This window comes from Anoplolepis gracilipes, chromosome 8 (genome assembly GCF_047496725.1).
Source record: "Anoplolepis gracilipes chromosome 8, ASM4749672v1, whole genome shotgun sequence".
Taxonomy (NCBI): Eukaryota; Metazoa; Arthropoda; class Insecta; order Hymenoptera; family Formicidae; genus Anoplolepis; species Anoplolepis gracilipes.
The window spans coordinates 4061328-4085728 of record NC_132977.1 but is presented as its reverse complement, the minus strand read 5'-3'; the positions used below and the strand labels follow the sequence as shown (position 1 = coordinate 4085728).

At 34.6% G+C, this 24401-nt stretch overlaps 1 protein-coding gene across 6 annotated transcripts in view; it reads right to left on the bottom strand.

The window, feature by feature from the left end:
• Positions 1-24401, bottom strand: part of LOC140669076 (uncharacterized) — a 112787-nt gene that overhangs the window by 24811 nt on the left and 63575 nt on the right. For 5 of the 6 annotated variants that reach the window (XM_072898570.1, XM_072898567.1, XM_072898568.1 and 2 more), the window contains 7 exons: positions 18863-19046; positions 16449-17093; positions 14355-14591; positions 12439-12979; positions 8971-9435; positions 6965-7268; positions 6082-6400 (listed from right to left, as the gene is read on the bottom strand). In XM_072898570.1, the coding sequence (XP_072754671.1) occupies positions 6082-6400; positions 6965-7268; positions 8971-9435; positions 12439-12979; positions 14355-14591; positions 16449-17093; positions 18863-19027 (2676 nt within the window). In that variant the 5' untranslated portion in view covers positions 19028-19046. The remainder of the gene's footprint in view (positions 1-6081; positions 6401-6964; positions 7269-8970; positions 9436-12438; positions 12980-14354; positions 14592-16448; positions 17094-18862; positions 19047-24401) is intronic. The other variant, XM_072898573.1, reaches the window with a different exon arrangement.

Genomic DNA, 24401 nt, shown 5'->3' with positions numbered 1-24401 from the left:
AGAAAAAGAGAAAGATAGAGTAATACATTTCCATATAAATTAGCATAAAAAAATTAATTAAAAATAATAGCAAAAGATACTAATAAAATATATAATCTTTCATTAAATTATTTTAATTTTTCATGAAAAACTTTAAGGAAAAATTTCTTAAGAGTAAAGCCGTGAAAATTTTTATTTTCTACTCTTCTATATCAGGATTATATAAATATGCCCGGAATTAAGAGATTAAAAAAAAGATAACGTAAGATATTTCTATATATTATTAAAAATTAATTTAAAATAATAGCAAAAAGAATATTAATAAAATAATATGAAATAATACATGATATGTTTCATTAAATCATTGTAATTTTTCATAAAAAAACTTTAGAGGAAAAATTTTTCTCTCTCAATACCATACACAAATTACAAAAGGATTGAGTGGAAAAATCGTAAGAACGTCATGCGACGGCGGCAATTACATCAAAAGGGTCGTCGACGACGTGGGTGTCATCAACATGGGTGAAACGTCGATGATTTTTCTTCGGGACGCGCGGAATGTGATCGCGGTTGCGGCTTGGCATGTATATTCTCTGAATTATTCTATGAGAGCGCATTTTTGCAACATTCCGCGACCCATATTTATTTCGACGACGCATGTTTAGTCTGCGCCCAGACTTGTGGCGGGCATCAAAATGCTGCTGCGTACTTTTCGGACGCGCATTTAGCAAGTTTATCAAGTTGCTGCAGAATGCAACACACATTGCTCAGAGCAAGAATTCCGTAAGCAGTTGTTAACTCAAAACAATTTTGTGTTAGTGTGTACGATGCTCCTTTTCTAATATGATTATTAAATTATTATATAATTATTTATATTTTTTTTCTAAATTATTAAGTAGCTTTAATATAAAAAAATACCTACATAGTTTATGAAATATATTTAATGAAAAGATAAAATCAAATATTTCTTGCAGTTTAACAATTATTTGTTTTTGAGTCGTTAGAAATTTTTTAAATATTTTTTTCTCCCCTCGAAAAATATTATGACACATAAAAATATATTATACTTTAGAAGATTAATGAATTTAAGTAAAAGAAAGAGTCTACGCGTCAGATTTAGATGACGTTAAAACGTATTCGCTTTCGGAATTTTTTAAAAATACTCACGAAAATGCGTAAACAATATAAAATATCGCGCAAACAAGTAGCTTGTAATAGATGCTCGTAGTACGATAATAAAGTTACGTGCATACACATTTACGGGACGGGCAATGGTCCGAACGACTGCGGAAATGCAATTCTGTTTACTCACAACGAGCAGGGGATCGCGATCTTAAGGTCGATCCGATCGAATTAAATATCGCGCAACCGGCGAGTGGTCGCGCTTGCGAAACCGTAAAGGCATCAGTCGCGGCCAAGTGGTTTATATATACGCATACGTGTAAGTTAAATATTTAAATATTTCCCGGTAACGTGCCACGCGGCAAATATGGTGCAACTACTACTTTGCATGCACCCGCGCGCCCTACAACTCATCGGTTTATTCATAGATTATCCGGCAACATCCTGGTCCACCGCGCGATCGCGCATATAGATTTCGTTTCACGATCATTCTTCGATCCGATCGAAATGTCGCGAGATATTGCGGAAGCATCGCGTCACTGATTTATGATCTCTATTCCCATTTTGTGCGCTTCGAAAAATCAACCAAAGTCAGATTACTGTAACATCCGGCTTTAAATTCACAGCTTTCTTCTCCGTTCTGATTTAAACAGAATTACAAATACAAATTCACGGTAAAATATTTAATAATAATCCACTTAAAATATATAAAAAAATAATATTTATTTATTTATTTAACATGACATAGAAGACCCATTACACAAACAAAAATTTAAAAAAAAAAACAAAATTAAATTAATACTGTCTAAAAATACAACAAAAAATTAAAATTATTATTGTCTAAAAATGTAGCAGTTTTTATTTTACTATTCTTGACGAAAGTCGTAAATTAAAATAAATAACTGAGCTCTATGCATGTTAAAAGAGTACAAGAATACCAAATAGAGTTTTTATGCCATTTTGATATTAAAATAGCTGTTGTCGGAGAGCTTGTTTAAGAATCTTCGTTGCATACCGTTGTATCAGATGTAACTGCGTTTAATATCGCGCGTGCACGAGATTCCTTTACGGTCTACCGAGAGAGAGACTGATACACAAGCGCGGTGGGCAATAAAAGTCGTCGGTATCTACCGATATCACCCACGTGTTTAGTCGCGTCCGCACTTAACAGTCAATGGAACCGCGATTACGCTATTGTTCGAAAGTTTATGGTCGACCGAAAGGCCTTTCATTATATTCCACGGCGTGTATCTTTCGCGTCGACACGCTTTCTCGCACGCGTCGAAACTCTGCCGCCTTGTCTGGACCGTGGTTTCTCTGAACTTCCATCGATAATAATGCTATCGATAAAGTAGAAAATTTGTATTCTCAGTACGTATTACTTAATCACGTTTACAGGGAAATTTGCTACTTCAAGAATCGAGCCACCAGAGTAATTGTTAGACGCACGTTTATTGTTTGTAATATTAAATGATTGAAGCACGTACCATTGGTCAAATAATATGTACCCTGAAATATGAATCATATCTCATATAATTTGAATAATCTCTGTTTATGTTGGCAAAAATTTAAACAAATATAAAATAAAAGCGATGTGTATGCGACTTACATGAATCTAAATTTGAAATTATTTAGGGCATTACATTGCGCAATATATCAAAATATACTTCTTACAATTAGAGGGAGTAAAAATATGTATTTAATAAAATATATATGTAATAATAAAACTAATTTTGAAATTATGTTTATTTAATGATTTAAAAATTATGTTTTTCTTGCTGCCATATTAAAATAAAGTACAAATCTATTACGCGCATGATAATCAGAACAGATATTTTATCTTGAAATTTTGACTTATCTTTACATCATAATAATTATTCATCTCTGACGAGAATACGCGAAAATGTGTAGCCATGTGCGCAAAAAATAAAAAAGGATTTTTATAAAGTACTCAATGTGCTTTCGTGAGCTTTACACGATGGTGGTAGGTGTTTAGTATTACGTCATTCTCTGCGTCCGACGGGAATTTCATGAATGGAACGCAAATTCACGATGTGCCTGGGCGTAATGACGTCAGCGGTAAACATGACGTCGACAGAGGGTCTCCCGTATACGCGGGAGAAATAGGTCGCTGCTCTCGCCGATGGGAACGCGACTGCGTACAAATGCTGCGTATCTACTTATCTGCCTTATCACGAGTTTGCGCGCATTTTTGTGACGTCATATACGTCACAAGAAAAAAAAAGAAGAAAAAATATCAGCTCTGGCTAAATTCAAAATTCAGTTCATGATGACTGCAACTCACGCCATAAGATATATCGTGATAAATGTTTCATCTTTACATAAACAATTCTGCTTTCTCTCAACGACACAACTTTGCTTTCTTTTACCGTGACTAATTTCTGCCGCGTGTGTGCATCGTTACAATACGATAGAAATTCTTCAAACAGCCTCGTTAATCTTCATCTCGCCGACTATTCGCATCAAGATTCGTTCACGCTTTAAATCCCAGCGAAAAAATTTGCAAAATATCTCTTCTCACTAAGGAAAAGTCCTCATTTATTAGATCGAGTGTATATTTGTAAATTTCAATATCTTGCGTAAGCACATAGTAAAAATAAATTTTTTAACAAATTCTCTTCTCTTTACATTTTCCTATATACATATTGTGTAAATAAATTTATTGTGTGATAAATTAATAACTTTTATATTAAATAAAAATTTAAAAAAAATAAATTGTATTGTTTGCAAATATTTTTAATTAAACTGCTACGATTATTTAACTCTGCATTAATAACAAATGTTTTAATATTTTACACGTAACATCCTGTGAGCATGAATCGTTTAATTGCGAAGACTTATCTGGCTTTTAATCGACGCGAGCGGAGAAACGTGATTATGTTATGACGACATTTTTAAGTGATATATTCGTCCAATTTGTAGAGAAAAAGAATCTATTGCTCTTACAATTCTTTGTTGTTTTTTTGCAGATAAGTAGCGATAGAAGATATATTTATTGCATAAGATTTTACGTAAAATCCTACTGCGAAATATACGCAAAAATTGATGTAAACATAATTGAACTGTCAAAAATGTTTAGACATAATTTTGAGAAATATTAACTGTCGATGTAGCCAAAATATTTTTCTAAATATTCAGATCAGTTATTTTAGTTTGATATATTGTAGTATCTGCTCATAAATTAAAATGTATAAAAAATCCATGAATATTCTAACATTTCTCTTATTTTTCGTAGTGTTATTACTACGATATTTTTAGTTTAAATTCCAAAGTTTTTTTAACTTACTAAAAATATTTTGAGCATATTTTAAAAAAAGAAGTGGGAATATATTAACTTAAATAAGAAATAAGAAAGAAATATAATAATTAATATCGTAATTAATTAAAACTATATATTTATAATCTTTTTTACGTATAATGTTTCATAATAAATTCAATTCTGCTTTATTCAAGAAATCATACAAATTTAATATTATTTAATATTATTAATATTATATATCGTCAGATTAAAAATAAACTAATAAGTAAAAGTTAATATAAAATTACTACTCAATATTAAAATATTTGAGAAGAAATATTTACCAAGAAATAAAATTTTCTCGAAAAAATCTTTTGTAAGAACGTAAAATTGACTAAAAGATTCTCTGTTTTTGCGGTCTTTTAATTAATAAAAATCGATTTATTATAAAAAAATCCACAAGTCACCAGATGCAAACTGACAAGCACATGTACCACGCAAGGTCGCGAAAATTGATCGTCGAGATGATCGCGGTAGGCAAATCATGGCGAATCGTCGACGTCGAAGACGTCCCCAGATACGCTTAACCCGCCAGGAATATCCGCGTGTACGCCCCCGCCGTGCCAGAATCACGTAGGGACACGGCTACACCAACCTCGAGTGCACTGGCCAAGGCACGGACTCATCCGAGAAATATGACCGTACATTATTATTAGATTATGTTTTCGGCGCTGGAGTCGAACAAGCATGCGAACACGAGCGGTGGCCATCCTCTCGAACTTCGGAGAGATCTCTCAGTTTCGACCGACGTTTTCTCTTGTGTGGCCTCTCGGCCAGATGTTACAACGCTGATGCACGAAAGATGCCAGAGAGATACGAGATAACCCCGATCAGCGTTTTTGTATTTAGAAGAGGAGCGAAATTCGAGGAAGGAACAGAATCAAAATTCTTTGGCTTGTATTCATACCTTGTATTTAGAGCGAAATGTGTGCCTCATCCAGAGATTTATTCGTTTAACATGAAAAGAGAGGTTGTCATATACTGAGAATCAGTCATGTTTATAGCTAATTATAAATATAGAATATAAATAATTTACTTCTCTCAAAGGAGAGATATTACAATATTAAATAAATGAGTCAGACGATTCGTTTTTAACTATTTTTAAAACAGCTATCTTTTGAAGATAAGCATAATTCGGCAAATGTTATATTTTACTAGAAATATTAAAGTATTATAAATTATAGAGAAATATTAAAAAGTGTTATAAAATTATTTATAATTATAAAATTAAAAATATAAAAAATTATTATTTATAATTTTGTCTTATTTTTTACGTAGTGAGTTAAATTAAGAGATCACACATTACTTTATGCAAAAGAATAGTGCAAATTTCGAAAGCCAACATCAATTTCTTTTTTTCTCTTCTTTTATCGCGTCCAATTAAAAGTACTATATACATATATCATACAAGACGAAGTTGTGCTTTCAGCATAGGCCAGAAAAAATGCAATTTTCCAATGAAATTGCTCGTTCATTAATCAAGGGAAACGCGCGCATTGTGTATGCATCAAATGTCTCGATAACAAATGCGCGGCACGAACCGTGCGGATACTTTACGGCCCTCCCTCGCGCTTATCTCCCTCGTATCGCGAAAAATGGACGAAATGTAGCCGGGGCATTGTAACAGGCAATTTATATCGAAGCAAGATAATCTGACTCACGTTTCGATGCGCCGGTGCACGAGCCACCCTCTCCGAGGACCCTCTCAGCAGCTCCGCGAGTAGCTCGGGACTCGGCCCCGGAAGTCCCTCGAGTTTGGTCGGGCTGGAGGTCGTCCGGTGGTGGCAGGGCGTGGGCGGCTCGGAACCGCCGCCGCCACCGCCGCTGTTGTTGTTACTGCTCGTGTTGTACGTGAGACTCGCCGAGATCTTTCTGCGAGGACGAAGACCCTCGTCGAGTGCGATGTCGGCGGTACGCGGTTTCGCCATCTCGGCCTCCAGCATCTGGCCGTAGGGTCCGCGAAGCGGCCTCTTGCTGTATCTTGGTTGGAAATAAAGAAAAGCATTATTATTTTTTATATAAATATTTATAGATTAATATATGTTATATATATATGTATGTATGTAAATCAGAGGAAATGAAACGAATATAATCTTGAGAATAAAATTGAAATTTTAAATTTAAATTTAAATTTTATTCTTAAGATATATTTATTAAATATAAAATTAAAATTTTAATCTATAAATATGAAAAAAAAATGTTTTAACACTCTATAAATACAAAAAAATACTTAAAAATATTTTTCCTCTAAAAAGATAAGAAAAGACTTTTGAAATATTGTGCACACTTTCGCGTCTTAAAATTTAAGAATATTAACATTTCTAAATTTGTATTCTATATACACAATTTTTTTGCACGAGAAAAAAAAAAGACAAACCACAAAGATCGAAAAGCAATGCTTTACTCTTCCTTTATACGTGGAACTGTAATTATTTCGTTAAGGCTATTATTAACGCGAGTTTGTGAGCACGTTAGATGCGCGTCTGCATATCAGGCGCACTTCCGTTCTATTTCGATGGATCCGAGCATAGGTTCTCCGGTTACCTTCGAGGCGTGTGGCCCTCGCAGTCGGACAGATCGCTGGGCGTCGCAGGTGGCTCGTCTCTCTCCTCGCTGCTCTGAGCTGACAGCTTGTTCCTGTCCGCGTCCAAGGGCTCCGGCCATTGAGTTATGTACACGCCCTTCCTCCTCTTGCTGGTGTCGCCCCGGTATCGTCTCGTTTTACCGGATGGCGAGGATGTCTCTGAGGGGGTCTCACTAGGTGCCTCGCTACCTTCGCTAGCTTGACTCAGACGCGGCTCCTCCGGGGGTGGTGTGATGATCACCTCGTGCGGCTCTATTCTGGTCTCTAAAAATCGTCATCATGTCTTTATCATTTCTGTCCGTCTGTCGTGTGTCTAAGACGGATGAAAATTGCAAGTGATCAGAGATGGCGTTTTATTAAAAATGAAGAAGCTTTCAACAACCAATATATTTGTGCAGAGCTGTAGTGAGATTGTTCAGAAACATTTGTTTACTTCAAAGCTACATTTTAAGATATATATATATATATATTTTAAGGCTACAACACACACATAAGAATAGAAGTGCACTTTGCTAGAAGTCTGAAAAATTATTAGCTATAGAGAGACCTTCAAAACTTCTCATCTCTCTTTAATGTAAATTAATAAACTTTTTTCTTTCATTTGTAAAATTTAAATTTAATCTACAAAAATTAAGAAAAGTATTTTACTGTTTCAAATTAAATATTCTGTCATTTTACATGCTCCCTCAATTTTTTAACCTGAGTTAAACAATAGTTTAAAATCGTTTTAATATTTTATCGATTTAAATCAATCTAATCGAGTCAGATAGATTCGCGCGAGAATTTATCGATTCGGATCCGATTGAGCTCTGAATCGAACTTATTTCATGGTCGCCGAATCGAATATGTATTCCGCGATGTCGAGGGATAACGATGAAACGAAGAGCGAAGGCGAGGGTCGAGAAGCAAAAAGAGAGAGAGAGAGAGAGAGAGAGAGAGAGAGCGAGAGAGAGAAAGAACGCAGACTATTTTGGGTGCATCGACAGGAGCCACGGGTACAAAGGTGCACGTAAGTTCCATGTTATTTTGCGCGGCACTATTTTCAGAACGGTGGGTGCCAGAGAGAGTGGAAATAGACGGGTTTGAGCGTCATTGAGTTATAGCCATCTTCATTGATGACTTCACTTGCGCACTCGCATTCACACTCGCGGCTGGAATCGCGCGCTATTCACAATAAATGATGAACCGACGCGCATTTCTTAACCGATGACGACAATAATATATACGCGGTCGCGGTATCGCACCGCGTTTCCTCGCCTTGTTCGTCCGTTTCCTGCCCGCTCTCGTTGTTTCCCCCGTTGATGAGCAACCGCGCGAAATTCAGGCAAACACAGATCCCTCGCTCGCACACGCGGACTCCCACGCGAGTGTATTTCCGTTTTATATCCTACTGAGATATCTTTCACGCACACAATCGATCCACTACGGCGAGCGGAAACTTTGCTTTCTAACAACTTTGGGATTCCAAACTATTCCGCCGTTGTTTCCTTTTTCTTCGAGAAAGATTGTAAGATCCTGAGAGCGCGCGATGCTTCTTAAAACAATACCGCAGTTAGAAATCGATAGCTGCTAACATAGTCAAATCTAAATTAAGATAAAACAAAATGAAATAAAGTATGTTTATGTATGTGTAAAATATAATAATAGAAAAATAAAATGTAGTAATTTTAGTAATTTTTGTATTATATTGAAGTTTCTTCTCTAAATATTAAAATTAAATAAATAATTTTCTTTATTACTTATTAATTAAAATTAAAAAAAAAATTAAATAATTAATTTCATTTATTATTTATAAATTAATTAATTTAATTAAATAAATAATATTTCTTACACAATAAAGATAACAAATAAGAGTTCTTATTTCCTCAAACTAAAGATGTTCAAACAGAACTCTTTTTGAAAAAAAAAAAAAAAAAAAAAAAAAACTAAACGTAAGATATTTATATTTATATCCTTAAAATCTAACCTTTTTGAACAGTCTCTTCCACGGTGCTTCCCTCAACAATCGGATAAACCGACTCGTGGCTAATTGACTCGACGGTGGTCGCGTCCGTTTGATCTACCCTCGGCTCGTTCACCTCCGGAACTAGAGGTTCCGGGCTGGTGAGTGCGCTCGAAGTTGCCAGGCTGTCTGAGCCATCGCTTCTGGGTCGAATTTCCTCGTGATTTCCTTGCTGAGATACACCTAGACCTTCGGCAGAACCAACGGCGCTGTCAACGCTGGGCGTCGACGTCCTAGGGCTCTGTCGATTGGGACTGTTTTGGGGCGTCGAGCCACCTGGTGTCGTGGTGACATCACCACGACGACGGGGTAATGTGCTCGCGCGAACGTCTTTGATCTCGGAACGATTAGACGTCGCGATCGGCTGGGTTTTTTGTCGGTTCACTGGAAGAGGAAAGTGCGAGTTCGTGCTGAAAGTAAAATCTGCATCTTTTGCAGAAATTCATCAGAAATTAGTGAGATTATCATTTTTTGTTCATTTCTGTTTTATGTTTTAAAGTTTCTTAAATAAAAGAGAAAATATTTAATGATTTATATTTATCAGAATTGATCTATTAATATTGATATTAATGTAAATATAAAATAATAAAATTACAATGCTTTTATTTTTTTTAATATTTAATAGTCATTTTATTACTTGGAGAATAAGTACTAAGAAATTGAAACCGATCTCTTATTAAAAGTACAATGTAAATTAAGAGTAATTAACAATAAGAGAAAATAAGTATTGTAATCTATATTCTAGTATTTAGAGAATAAATGTATATATTGTTTACTATTAATCTCGTAAAAACCTTAAAATAAAAATATCTATAATTCATTGTCTAACTAAAGACTATAACCGGATAAGCATAACTAAAAATGCCTCCGACGAGTTTTCAGATAACATTTAGCCTGTCATGTCCTCACTATAAAACAAAATTTTCTTTAAAATTTCAGCTCCCTAACTCTATTATTTTCTGAGTTATCGAGAAAACATCACTTTCAGTTTTTATTTTTCTTTTCTGTAAATATTTGAGATGACCCCATATTGATTTTTTTTTGAACATTTATCAACAAAAGACATCAAAGATATTTTTTTATTAATCTCGAATAAAAGCTCGTTTTTTAAAAAAAATATAATTATAACTATTACAATTATTATAATTACTATTATAATTATTACAAAAAATAAATAATTTTCCGTCCTATTATCAAAAAATAATTTAAAAAAAAATATTTTTTATTTTTTTCATTATGTTGCAATTCGAATCAATTCGAAAAAATTGAAAAAATTTGAGAATATTGAGACATATAAAAAAAATATTCTCGAAAAGTTTGATGATTGAACCTCGAAAGGAAAATGTTAAAAAAGCCATTTCTTAATTTTAGTCTTTTTTAAAAAATCGAGTTTTTAGTCGAGATTAATAAAAAAATATTTTTTTGTGTCTTTCGTTGATAACTATTCAGAAAAAAACCAATATGGGGTCATCTCAAATATTTACAGGAAAGAAAAATAAAAACTGAAAATGATATTTTTCTCGATAACTCAGGAAATAATAAAGTTAAAGAACTGAAATTTTAAGGAATTTTTTTTTACAATGAGGAAATGACAGGCCAAATATTAACCATTATTACTAAAATGCAAATATTTCGATATAAATTTGAATGGTTTCTGTACTATCATAAGACGTATTTCAGAGGTGTATTATGTTTTTAATAATAACTCAAGTACTCTTGCACCGAGCAATATAGTGAGGCCGTCTTTCAGTCGCAAGAGAGAGCACCGGAGGAAGTCCTAATTACCTCCTCGAGTGTCACGTAAGTTTGGCAGCGCTCTTAGGTCGAGGAGGTGTGTGGACCATTCCAATAATAACAAACAGACCGTGCGAGACGAGAGGAGATCTCGAAGACGCGAAACAGCGCGCATCTCGTTGGCGAAGTTCCGGGGAACGTGCGCTGACCGATTAAGAAAAGTGTACGATGCAAAATTTTATTCAGCACATTCAGACTAAAATAATTAATTTCCTCTTTTTTAATTATGTAAATAATTATGACAAAATATATCTTATATATCAAATATGTCATTTTCACAATCTCACTATACATATATACGTATAGCATACATATTATTTTCATGTATTTTAAAGTTTTGAAAATAGAATTACACGAAAATATATATTCGTTAAAATTATCTAATTTACTGTGTATTTCCTCTGCACAAGAAAGTAAAGAATATTTTCTCTTCCGTATCATTCTTGATTTTACTCAACGATAAATGATTAAATTTCATTAAACTTAATTACTTGATAGTTGATTTAAAATATAATGTTTAAAATAATAAATTGTAATTTTAAATTGAAATAACGTCAATTTGCAAAACGCGACTTTCACAAATACATAAACATACGTATAATATTCAATAAGAGATGTATAAGATTTAATCTCCGTATAATGTAAACAGTATAAGCGTTAGAATAAATAAATTTGGCTTACATGCCCAATCGCGGATAGACGAGACTTAGGCAAGCGCGGAAATCCTGGCGATATTTCAGGAGCACCTGGTTATCCGCGTTTGCAGCAGCCGTCTTTCGTGCGTAAAAGGTGTCTCGAAAGATTTGTTGCTTCGGAAGCGTAAAGTGTTTCCGGCTTGCCAACTGAGCGTCGAGTTTTCGCGCCTTCGGTGTTAAAATCTTCCGAGCTTTTTTATCCATCGTTATTCGATGAACATTTTTTTAAAAACGTTTTTTAACCATAAACTTAATTTATAATACTTTTTTAATAACAAAATATTTGTTTAATATATATTTATAGTTTTAATAATAAAATAATTTATTGATAATAAAAAAGCTATGGTCCCTTTCATTTTTTTTCTTATTTCAATAATTTCCTATATTTTGTAGATCGAGTAAAATTATTATCAAAGATATTACGGATCTGATCAAAGATAGTAATACGATTGCAGTTTTACGATGATCTAACAAGCAAATAGTGTAAATGTATATACAAGTCAAGAGCACTTTATTACTGAATCCATCATTAGAAGTCCAAACTTTATTGACAGCTGCACTTATGCCTTTCTTATTTTTAGTCCTCCATTATGCAACAGAAACTATTATTTAGTTCAGGGTTGAAATCTAATATAAGGCTATCACGTGGCGTTATTTCAAGATTCTTATATTTATAAATATCGGTTTAAATTGTCGATTAAGAAGAAAAAGAGAGATCATTCTCCGAGACAATAAATATTTATGCAACATCGCGTTTATAGAATCAAGAGCTCGATTCAATCGCGCACGAGGATGCTCTCTAATTTCTTTCTCCCACTTCAATGTGACGATGAGGTAAAACATAATTTGCATCAGTCTCGCTCTGTGTAATTGGTTTAATTAGACCTCGGAGACGTCCTTAACGAGCTCGACCGATCGTCATGGGTTACACGCGGAAGCTTACCTTGATTAAAGTCCACCTGGTTGAAGGAGGCGCTCCTGTAGGGCGCGCCGGCCCTGTGAAAGGCGAGCAGCCCACGCGGCTCCAACGTGGTTACGGCATCCCGGGCCTCTCCCTCACCGCCGACGGAAGCGACGTTCAGGTTATCGCACAGATCGTCCACACTCGTAGCACTGTCCACCACAGAATCACTGTACTGTCTCAAGTGCTTCGCCGCCTCCGCATTGGCGTTTTGCTTGCTCCTGAGGTCACTGACGTCACCACTGTTTCTCTCGGGTCTGCCCGCTCTCGAGGGCTTCCTCGAGTCGTGGCAGGGCTTTCGGTACCCGGCGTCATTACCCGATCGATCACTGAGACACTCTTCACTGACACTCTCACTGCGGACGATCGTCTTCGGATGGTCCTTCGGTTGTTGCTGCTGCTGTTGCTGATGATGCTGAGGTTGTTGATTGTTGCCACCATGTTGACCGCCTTCGCTGTATGCAAAGCTGCGATGAGACGGGCGACCCTCGCAACGACCGCAACCTGGGTTTGAGCCTTGAGTCTGAAAAAAGGACCAAAGAAATTTTGTGTAATCAAACTTTTCTTACATTGTGTCGAGTTATAAATGGCAGAAGCACGCGATGCCTCTTGTATGTCGGTTTGTATACGCCCACTTTGTTTGTGGGTGGATTTTAATTAGACGTGCAATGTTACGTAGGTAATAAATCAGATAATGATTTATACATGATGGGCGATTATTAAAATATCATTTCGATAACCTTTGACCTCTGTTATTCTCTGCTGCCCTTAATAAGTATCTTGCTATATGATACCGGTAGTGTCGTTATTACGTTGTAACAAGAATTAATGAATGTGACATCGAATCACGCAAATTTTAATGACCTTTGACCTATTTGATTGAAATTAACGTGATGCTATATCGATTAATTCCTGTTATATTGTATGCTGATGTTACCATTGATGTTATTATAATTGGTAAGAAATATATTTAAAGGTAAAGAATAAAAATTATGATGAATAGAATGACAATTATATTATTTGTTATGCGTGTGTCTCTATGCGTCTCTATGTGTACGAGAGAGCGATCATTGTACGCGTATTAGAATGCACCGAGTTCAGCAAAATCGTGACAAAGGTGTCTCGCGAATCGCGAAGGTCAGCAAAACTCTTCTCGGAACGAGTGACAAGATGGGCATTGAGATTCATTAATGAGAAGTAGATGTATCGGTTATTTCTTATCTCGACAGGATTCAATATAGATATTCTCTCTTATGCATATGTATGTGTGTAATGATAAGCAAATTTTACACATTTAGTATCGATTTATATTTTTCTTAATTTTTCTTTTAATTTTAAATAATAAAAAAAAATAATTTTAATTTATCAAACTTTACTATCATATAAGTGCAACATAGAAAATTTAATAATAAATAAATGTTTTGTTAATACAACAAATATTTTGTATTAAATATTTGTATGAAATGTTTATTAAATTATCATATAAAAAATCATAATAGGTTCCTTTTTTCTAGTTTATTGACAATTTATGAAAAAAATTTTGTCCCGTGCACCGTAATATAAATTATTAAACTATTATTTATGTAATTTTTCCATATACTTAATTTCATAATAAAATTATATATTTTATTTAAAATTTAAATTTAAATTTAAAATTTGTTTAAATTATATTAATTATTTATTTAAATTTCTAATAAATTTAACTTATTTCGTAATAACATTTTATGATATTTATATGTGATGATAATAAATAAGTAGACATTCTTCTTCTTGGCAATACATATATTTAAAGTAAACATGAAAAAATAGAAAAAAAATAGCAATGCGAAAAATATCACTCGTTCGTGCGCAAGAGAATACATCGAGTCTTCGTCACCATGACGTATGGAATTCCTCACCTGTGGATAATTTTGAGACGACGGCTGGTATCCGCTCGGAGGAGGGGAGGAAGCCTGGATCCGCGACGGTCTTCTGGGTGGCGGAACCGGTGCCGGTCCCTTGAGTTTCTCTGTGAGCTCGCGAAGGCGCTCGGCCTTCTCACTGCGGGGGCCGGAAGAGGACTTCTTGCCACTTCCTCCTCCGCCCCCGCTCCAGCGAAACCTGTGCAGTCGGTCCACCGCTATCACGGCTGGTTCCTGTAGTCCGAATAGGGAAAAACAAATAAATTTCGCAGTTTCGATAACGGTTTGGTACGCATAGATATGCAACATCAACTCGAAACGCACAAAGAATCACGTTTGTTTTTCATTATTCTCGATTATTCATTTTTAATGAATCGATTCAAAAATTAATTAATTAAGAACGTTAATCTTTAATTTTGAATAGCGCTAAAGTAGAAATTTAAACTACAGAATTAATTTACTTTGTTTCTTCGAGTTTATATTCAGTTTTAAGAAATAAGATTCAAGGAATGCAATATTATATTGCATAGTTTTATTTATATATTTTATATTTATTTATATGTAAAATACGTTTGGAACAAAATTTAATTGAAACGTTTCGTTTCTAGTATTTATTCTAATTTTTTAATTAACATTTCATGGAAAGAATATTAACATTAAATATTTTGCTAACAAAAAAAAAAAAAAATTAAAGTAATCTTATTAATGATGTTAAATATGTAATACTGTTAAAAAAATGCAAATGAATCTTAAATAAATAATTCCGCGAAAAAAAATTTTATTAAAACATTTTTCTCATTCTCTGAAATTGAATTGGTAATTTATAAAATATATTTTCCCATTTAGAGACTGAATTATTGTTCATTCATTGATTGAATTCTCCAAAATAAGTGAAGTTTTAAAATGATTCTCTTTTCTAGCCTCTTCTGTTAATTTTCAAAAATGATAAAAAAAATTGCACCAATTTGTTTCGCATGAAGCAAATCGTTGCAATTTTCTGACAAACGTAAAAGAATGCATCGCGCTTGTATAACGATTGACGCGCGGTAATAGCAACGCGCGTTGCACTTGCGAGAGGATGTCGCGGGAACGTAATCGCTCGACGAAGTGGCAGGCCCAGGATATCTCATATATGTGCGCATACATAAGTGTCTAGTCGGAAAAGAAGCGATATTCTATTTTCGTCGCCTCTATCTTTTCCCCCTCGGGAACGGCCGCTGCGCGTGAGGCGATCCAAAAATCGGACAGACGCGCGAGTGCATGATTTTAAAAAGTAAATGAAGAAACTGAGACGGAGGGAATATGTGTGTACGGAAAGATCAAGCGTGAATTTTGGCACAGCCTCTTTGCAAGCCGACGAGTTTTCCTGGCACGAAGAGACCGCGAATGTTTCTCGAAGCAAAGTGGATGCGTTCTGACAGTCTCGTAAAAGTGAAAAAAAAAAGATTTTCGTCCGCAGCAGAAACACCAGTTTAATCATAAAGCTTCTTCGAGTATAAGAAAAATTATGTCTCGCAAATTTCTTAATAAAATAATATATATATATTTTTTTTCAACTCGCATATACATTTAAATTTAAAAAATTTTTCGAATACTTTGGAAAAAAGAAAAATATTAAATATTTTGTAAAGAAAATAACATCTTCCTTTCAAATAAAAAACACTATTAATTTCTTTAATCATAGTATCACGCGCGCGCAAAGAGTGGAAAAAATTAAAATTTTCTTTGGCACAAAGATTATTATCTTTTTCAAGAATGAAATAGTTTCAAGCCCGCAGTCAATAGTATGCATCATCGCAGAGGTAAAATTTCTCGCGATGACCTTGAGACTTACCTCAGGGCTGCTGACACAGAGTCTTCCGGACCTAAGCCACTCCACCTTGTATCCCTTGTGAGACCTCTCGCACTTCACGCGGATCTACACGTGAAGCTCGAATCTCGCGTAGATCATAGACGATCGTGATCGAATGCTCATCGCGCGAAAAAAAAAAAAAAAAGATCCACTCGCGAACAAAACAAACGATCGACCAACAACCGATCGAATAAATCGAATGACTCGACAAGGAATCAATAATCGATTTCGACGAGTACCTGAAGCTTGAGCGTCTGATGCTTCGTCCACTGCGCGAGCTGCCGCGGCACCGAGACGGTCTGCGTCGTCGTCGGGATGCCGGACGAGTAGCCGAGCGACGTCGAGGGTGAAGACGGCGTCGTCGTCGTCGTCGTCGTCAGCGGCGGTGGGTACGACGACGTTACTGCCGCCACCGCTGTTTGTGGGTAATGCTGTTGTTGGTAGTGATGCTGCTGCTGCTGGTGGTGGTGGTGGTGGTGATGTTGGTAGTGGTGTGACTGCTGCTTCTGCTGGCTGGTGCTGCCCATGTTCCCCACCGACGTTTGCACCGCGCCGTGACTATTATTAGCAAACGTCGGCGTCGTCTCCGCGAGAGAAGCAGGAAGAGGCGGCGAGCAACCGCTGACGACGGTCGAAGGGCACGACGGCATCGGCGCGGACGTCATCGAGGACGTGATCGGGATGGACGAGCAGACTGGAATCCGCGGGAGCGGGAGTCGCGACCGCGGTCCGATACAGCAACAATCGGCTATACCCGCGAGATCGATCGGCGGCTTCTCCGCCGTCTTCTCCGTCAGTCGTTCCCGCGAGTCGCTCTCGCGCGAATTCCGTTTCCGCAGATGCTCCTGCGATTCCTCTCCGGAATTGGCCGGCGGCAGGCTCTCCTGGAATAGGTAAATTGTACGGCCATATTGCTTGCCTTCATTTTGATCATCAATCTTCCCATTCTTCGTAAAGAAATCTCTATCATTGTGTTAATTTATGATTACGTTTTAAATTTATTGAATGTGAAAAATGTTGGAGCACGTGCATCTTATTTTTAAAATATAATAAAAATATTATATAATAAAGGAAGGACTTTATAATAAAAGAAAAATTATTTTGTTTTCTTTTACTCATTTTCTTTTATTATAAAATATTTTAAAAATGCGGTGCACGTGCTCCAACATTTGTCATATTCAAGAGCAATTTGGGTAATTATAAATCTCTTTCATTAAAAATGCTTTTACAAATTTAATTTGGAATTAGTAATGTCGAGAGATAGATGACTCGGTTGAAGAGAAAAAAAACTGTTGCTAAATTTTTTCGAAAATAGAATTATACAACTTTGGCTCGGAATTTCTTCAAAACATTCATATTTTCTTTGCTACTTCTTTGTATTTCGTAAAACACATATATAGTCTTCATGTCCGTTTTATTTCACCGTCTCTGGTAAAACATTTTGCTCATTTCCATCCATTTCTCTTATGTTCCGATCTCTTGAGTTAGGGACACTATGTGTCAAGCGTTGTCTTAAATGTATCTCCATTTTTAAACTTGTGTGAAAAAATAGCGTACGATGAAGTGTATCGTTGCATAGGGCGCATCATGTTTCATAGTCGTTTCTCTCCTAAATTTCGGCCAATCTTTTTTATGTCGCCAAGCCCAAGATAATATTTTCAGCAGACCGAAATCGATAGTGACGTCATCGATCTACATGACGACAAATTATTGAAGGCGATTTATATGGATCATGGCAGAATTTGGCAGAAGACAACGCGCGATGTGTCACATGAAATTCACGTCGTCCATACGTGCCGGTGTGACGTCAACGGTGCTTATTATTCCGGACGAGTCGTGAAAAGAGAGGCGAAAAGTCGGAACAAGCAGATGAGAATTAAAGAGTCGCCGCAAAATCGACTCGAGTCAGTGACTGGCGGATTCTATTTGTGCAATCAGTTCTAAGTTTAGGTCCTTCGACATCTTAATCTTGTTGTCGTGGATCGTCCCTGTCACGATTCGATCGAAGGTCGTTATCGATGGTCAAAACTCAAAGGGAATGGCCGGATTAGAAGGAAAATGACGCAACTTTTTTTCTCGTCAAACAATATAAATTCTGCTGAATCTTATTTTTAAATAAGACTAAATACTTCATTTAATTTATTATTTATTCAAAATCACTTTAAATATTACAATAAAAAATATTTTATTTAATTTAAAAAATTACTTAAATTTTTAAAATTATTTTATTAAAAATAAATTTATAATTAAATTAGAAAACTACCGGTAATTAAGCTAGAGTAAAAATATAAATCAAAGATATAAATTAAAGATGTAAGTTTCGTCTTTTATAATTAAAAACAAAAGTAAAACAATGCAGTTTTACACATGTTAGGAAAAAAACAAATAATTATAAAAAGGCTAATGAGAGCCCAAGGTCACCAATAACTGAGCTCTCATTAGCTTTTTTGTAATCATTTGTATTTAACCACAGAGGGCCGTTTTGATTTAATTATTGTCTAAAGAAAAAAAATTTTGTAAGATTATTATCTTTTTTATTTTATTATTTGTTATGTTACTCTAAATTCTGCTATTTAAGATAAAACATCTAAAAATATTTTAAATAACTTATCCAGCATATAATTAGCGTATTAATGAATGAATTACACAATACCTGAGAGATTCGCAGGCCATATCTGGTGCCACCCAGAATGACATATCCTCCACCGACGCCTCCACCTGTCATGGCCCTCGCGGCGCCCCCCAGCCATCCTCCAAAACCACCCCCTCCCGTCCTCTGGGGTCCGCTACCCCCGTCTCCTCCGCCAGCACGGGGCATTCTTCATCCTTCCCTCACCCTGAAATTCAAGTCGCAAGATACAATTTTCTAAAAAAAAAGTAATCGAATATCGAAAGAATTGACACATAAAGATGACACGTGTATAAATGTAAAGCGAAAAACGAAAATTTTGCGTTTCGCGAGAAAGATCGCAGTTCACATGAATTGCGCCAAGACTAACGAGTTAGATTCATCCTATGAGATATTAACGATCTTTGAGTTACGAGCGAACGGCTCACGCGACGAACGCATCACGCACTTACGTACGCAAAATGCGGCTCGCTGCGTGAATTACTGCGAACGTTCGCGCATTCCTCAATAACTGTCGGTTCACGATCTTATTTATTTATTGTGCCATTGCCGATGAATGAAACACGCCGGAATCAGCTGCTAGTCATTCAAAGTCGCAAAACGATCGCGTCGACTGCTACCAGAAGCGACGAGGCCATCAGCAAAACCAACAAGATCGATATGTACAGCCGCAAAAAAGTTATATCGCCTTAAAGTTGCGAAAAATATGAATTTAGAACTCGGAACAAGTTTACGATTTCGGTACAAGATATTTCAAGAGGCTTTACACAGATAAAAATAAATTGCCGGTAAAATAACAATAATGCGGAAGTTTATAACAAATGATTATTTTTTTAAGTCCTTGATTTGTAATATGACTTATGTTAGAATAATAGCATGTGTTTTTATACGTATATTGCTCTTATAATTTTGAAAATAGGAATTTTTATAACTTTCTACTTTAAAAATGTAAAACTAATAATGAGATACAATAAAATATATTATTATACTTATTTTCGTTGAATAATATCAATATATATATATATATATATATATATATATATGTATATCGCCAAAGAAGTATATAATTTGGCTTATATTATCGAAATTAAAAATTCAGTTTTTACTTCTTTGATTTTTTTTCTATATAGGCTTCATACCTGAAACTTTAAGAACTAATTCAACGAATTACAACGTTCCTTCATTTTTAATGATACTGCATCATGTTGCATATTTCGATGAAATATGCCATTATCGCTATTATCGAAAAACGCCTAGCCGATATCTATGAAAGTCAAATGTGGCAAAATGATGAATTTGAGAGAAATAATCTAAAGTCGTTGTCAGATTAATGTACCGTGACTTTTTCCACTTAAAATCAGATTCAAATTATGAACATATGTAAAATATGAATTTAATCCGACCCACACATGCGAGTTTCTCCCATACACATTTTTATCGCATAAATCGCGCATATGACTTTTTTTCATCTTCTTCTTTTAAATTCATTAAGAGCCTTAATAATTAGAGATTAATTTTAATAGACATTTAATAATATAAATAGATTATAATTTAACATTAAAAGTTTATAGAATAGTATGTAATATGTAATAGTTTTTAAAAAAATTTTTTTCCCGCGTTATATCTATCATATAATCGATAAAAAATCAATAAAAAGATATTAAAAAGTTCTCTCATTATACTTTAATAATATCGCAGATTAAATTAAATAACTTGAATTAAAAAATAAAGAATTTAAACGCAGCCACATTTTGCATTAAATGTATAGTGAAAACAGTAAATTACACATATACACAGACATGTAGAGGCACCCGGTGACTTGCATACAAAGGCTATTTATGTTTGAGATATTTTCTTACAATTTATTACGCGTATGTTTCATTTTATTCTAAAGTCGTTTTATATACACATCGAAAGCATGTTATTGAGCCAATTGCGTATTTTCTATTAAAAAGATGTGCTTGATAAAATCAGCTGATCGTTATAACACGCAATTGTCGCGACGCTTTGCGGATCAATGAGTTTCACAGATCGCCTGCTGGCCATTTATCGCGCACGAGTAAATAAACAAGTAATTAAAACAAAATTGCAATTATGTTGCATAAATCTCGATCTGCCACCTACATGCATTCCCTACATATTTTCATTACAAAATAACAACTTGATGAAGAATAGCTGGACAACAAGTAGCGACAATGAGAGAATTCATAGTGTGTTTATGTGTGTGATTATTTTATTTAATAATAAAATACTTATGTAAGAGAGACAGAAAGAGAAAGAGAGATGTAAATATCGAAAGCAAAATCTCACCTTTACTATAATGTATATATTTTTAGAAACAAAGACACAAGCATAATTTTGTCAGAAAAAAATTAGATTTTATTTTTCATTTTGTATATATTTGTTTTTTATTTGTGCCATAGTGTTTTTTAATCCAAGTTATAAAATTCAAATTTAATAAACACTAGGCATGTAATTTGGCTGACGGTTCGAATTTTATATACCATGTTTTTGTCCCTGATATTAAGAAAGTTAACTATACCTAAATAAACAACAAAATTTATCGAACAAAAGGTAAGAATACAGATTTAATTGCGATTTATATCCGAAGAATTGAAAGTCTTGCGGTTTAATGGACATCCGTTTAAGTAGATAAGCGTGGCCGTGGCTGACAGGTATAATGGATGGAAAATTCGCAGAAATTTGCGTGCGTGGCCTTGCATAAAAAAAACATCCGTTCCAAATTTATTATTACCGTTAAAGCAAACGGGACACTTCACCGAACCGGAAGTTATCGTCGTGCATTATTGCACCGCTACTCAAGGTACCAATGTATTCGATACAATTGGTTTTTCTTTTCGTTTTAAACGTTTTTTCATCCTGAAAAAACTTTCAACACAAAATTAACTTCTTTTGCATCTATTCTACTGCAAGTTTTTTCAAACTACACGACTGTCCAAAATAAATTAAATTTGTATCGAGAATGATCTGAGAATCTTATAAATTTTATATATCCATATATTTTTGATAGACACAAAAAACTGTATATCTGTATATATCTTATCTCTTCTTATATTTTCATATCGTAATCTTTTATTATGCCTCGTAATCTTTTATTAAATCTCGTAATATCAGAATCGAGTAGATTACACAGTCAGGAGGCAGAAGATTGAACCTAAGAAGTTTAATCGACATCAGAGACTGACGATTCTTGAAGCATACATGACTCCTCGAGAAAAGCAGCGCATAACTACCGTCCATTAAAAGCGTGCCTTTTACGTATTATTCACGTGCATTGCTACCGTAAAGTAAGGTCAGTGAGTATCAATCTCTCATAGATAGGTATTCATTGCGTTACTTTATCTTGTAATCAATGACGGATCGATGTCACGAATCGTTGAACTCGCGCCAAGATGCTGTCTTCATCGTATCATAGCGTAACAAAGATGGAATATGGAAGAAAAAAAAATCGCGTCTCTCTCGTCGACGTGAAAAATGTGTTTATCAGCTACACCGTTTGGCGTCCATCCCGTCTGAATTTTTTTAATGTGACGGAAAACATATTTTCGTCGGTGAAAATCGTGAAGCGATAAACTGTTGTTCGCCTTGTCAGCACATGCTAGTAAAAACATTATTCTTGACGTCTCTGTGTGTGTCTATCTTAATCCTTGCTTTAATTCTAATTAATTGCTTCGTGATTTCGTAGTAGAAAAATATAAGATAACATTGAAGCCGATGTTGAACCATTGTAACTTATCTTCCACAATGACTTTGAAATTATTTTTCTCTCTTAATAGATTTGAGAAGTATTATTTGTTGCAACTTTTTTATTTTTAATATTATGTGTATTATTAATCAAGTAAAAATTTTCATGAGATAGAAAAATATATACGAGTAGAATAATTGAGAAAAATATTTCTTTTTTTCAGTAATCTTTCTAATTTTAATTTATTTTTATTGATAAATTTCAAAATTAAAGAATCAAAAGAATTCATTATAATTGGTTGGAAAATCCAATTGCTAATTTTCAAGATAAAATCGAATGTGATGACTCGCTCGATGATTCTGCGTAGTGCGATAAAAGATATTCAATCGATAAACACGCTACCAAATAATGGAGACTGCACAAGGCCAAGTTAATATCGTTATATTTATACCGCGATACTTATCCATATTGCCATATTGATTTCCAAAAGAGTCATATATAATATATTCAAGATTTATCGCGCCATTCATTACATCGCATGCAGTTAACACAATCACCATTGCTATCTTAAAGCCTTAAGGCTTATTAAGATTATTTTTCGAACTAAAAATATAATTTTATAAAATAATGTATGTATGTACAAGCTATAATACTGAAATAAATCATATTGTGAAAAAGATATATGTATATGTATACTTATGTATTAAATAAATAAATTTTTATAACACGCATATTAAATATTTTTCCTATCCATTGTACGGTGAAATGGTTAAACTATCAAGGTGAAAAACAAAGTCGCGGGGAACACGCGCGAGCAATGCATCTTCGCGCGTTGCGATTTGATCGAAGGGGTTCTTGCCCCGGCGTAAGATCAAGATCGCGAAGAAAAGGAAGATCACGTTTTATCCGGCACGCGGAGCACGTAAGAAAACCGAAACGAAAGCGCAGCTCTCTCGCGAGCTCCAGCTGGATCGCTTCTATTATAAACGCGCGTGTCGCGATCCATTCGGTTCCTCAATTGAATCAATTCACTCGGTTAAAAGAGCGATTCAGCGAGATTAGATGCATTCGATCGGACGAAGCATATTATTTTCGTTTGCAAGAATTTTTCTCACTTGTTTCTACATTTATTTTTTTTTTTACTCATTCAAAGATGTTGAAAATATATTTATATATGTATGTATTACACGGTAATTCCAATTATAACTTTAAATATAATTTGCAAAATTTTTAAATAATGTAAAATTTTTCTGTCATTACCGGCTTAACATTCAGTTCCAAAAAAGGAAAGCATCACATAAGGAAAGAAGCAGTCGCATTCCATTTCACGTTATTTGTACAAGAGAGGGCAACTCGTCCCTCGTCAGTGCAAATAACTGATAAACATTCGCAATGCTTTGTCATCGCGGCGCGGCGCAGCATGTCGTGCGGTTTATTTGCGAAACGATAAGCATCCGCGTCAAAAGTGCATTCCCGCGTATTTTGACGATTTTCGCGACTGTACGTCGCCAAAAGAATAAGAGATATAAACGTCGAGACGCTAATAAGTTTTGATTTACACATTAATTGCAAAATTGTTTAGATTTAAATTAAAAGATCTAAATATATAAAGGCTGTAAATAGAATTGTTGACATCTATCAATTAAATAAATTAACGTTTTGTTAATTTAATGTAAATAACACTTCTTTGAAAGAAAAGAAAGCGAATTTTCTTAATAAAAAAATATTAATATAAAAATTTTATATTGATGTATGATAATATTTTACACATACACACACACGCACACACATACACACATCAAAATCTTTTAAAGAGATTGTCTCGCGTGCAAATATGTTCACACACATTTCTTTTAT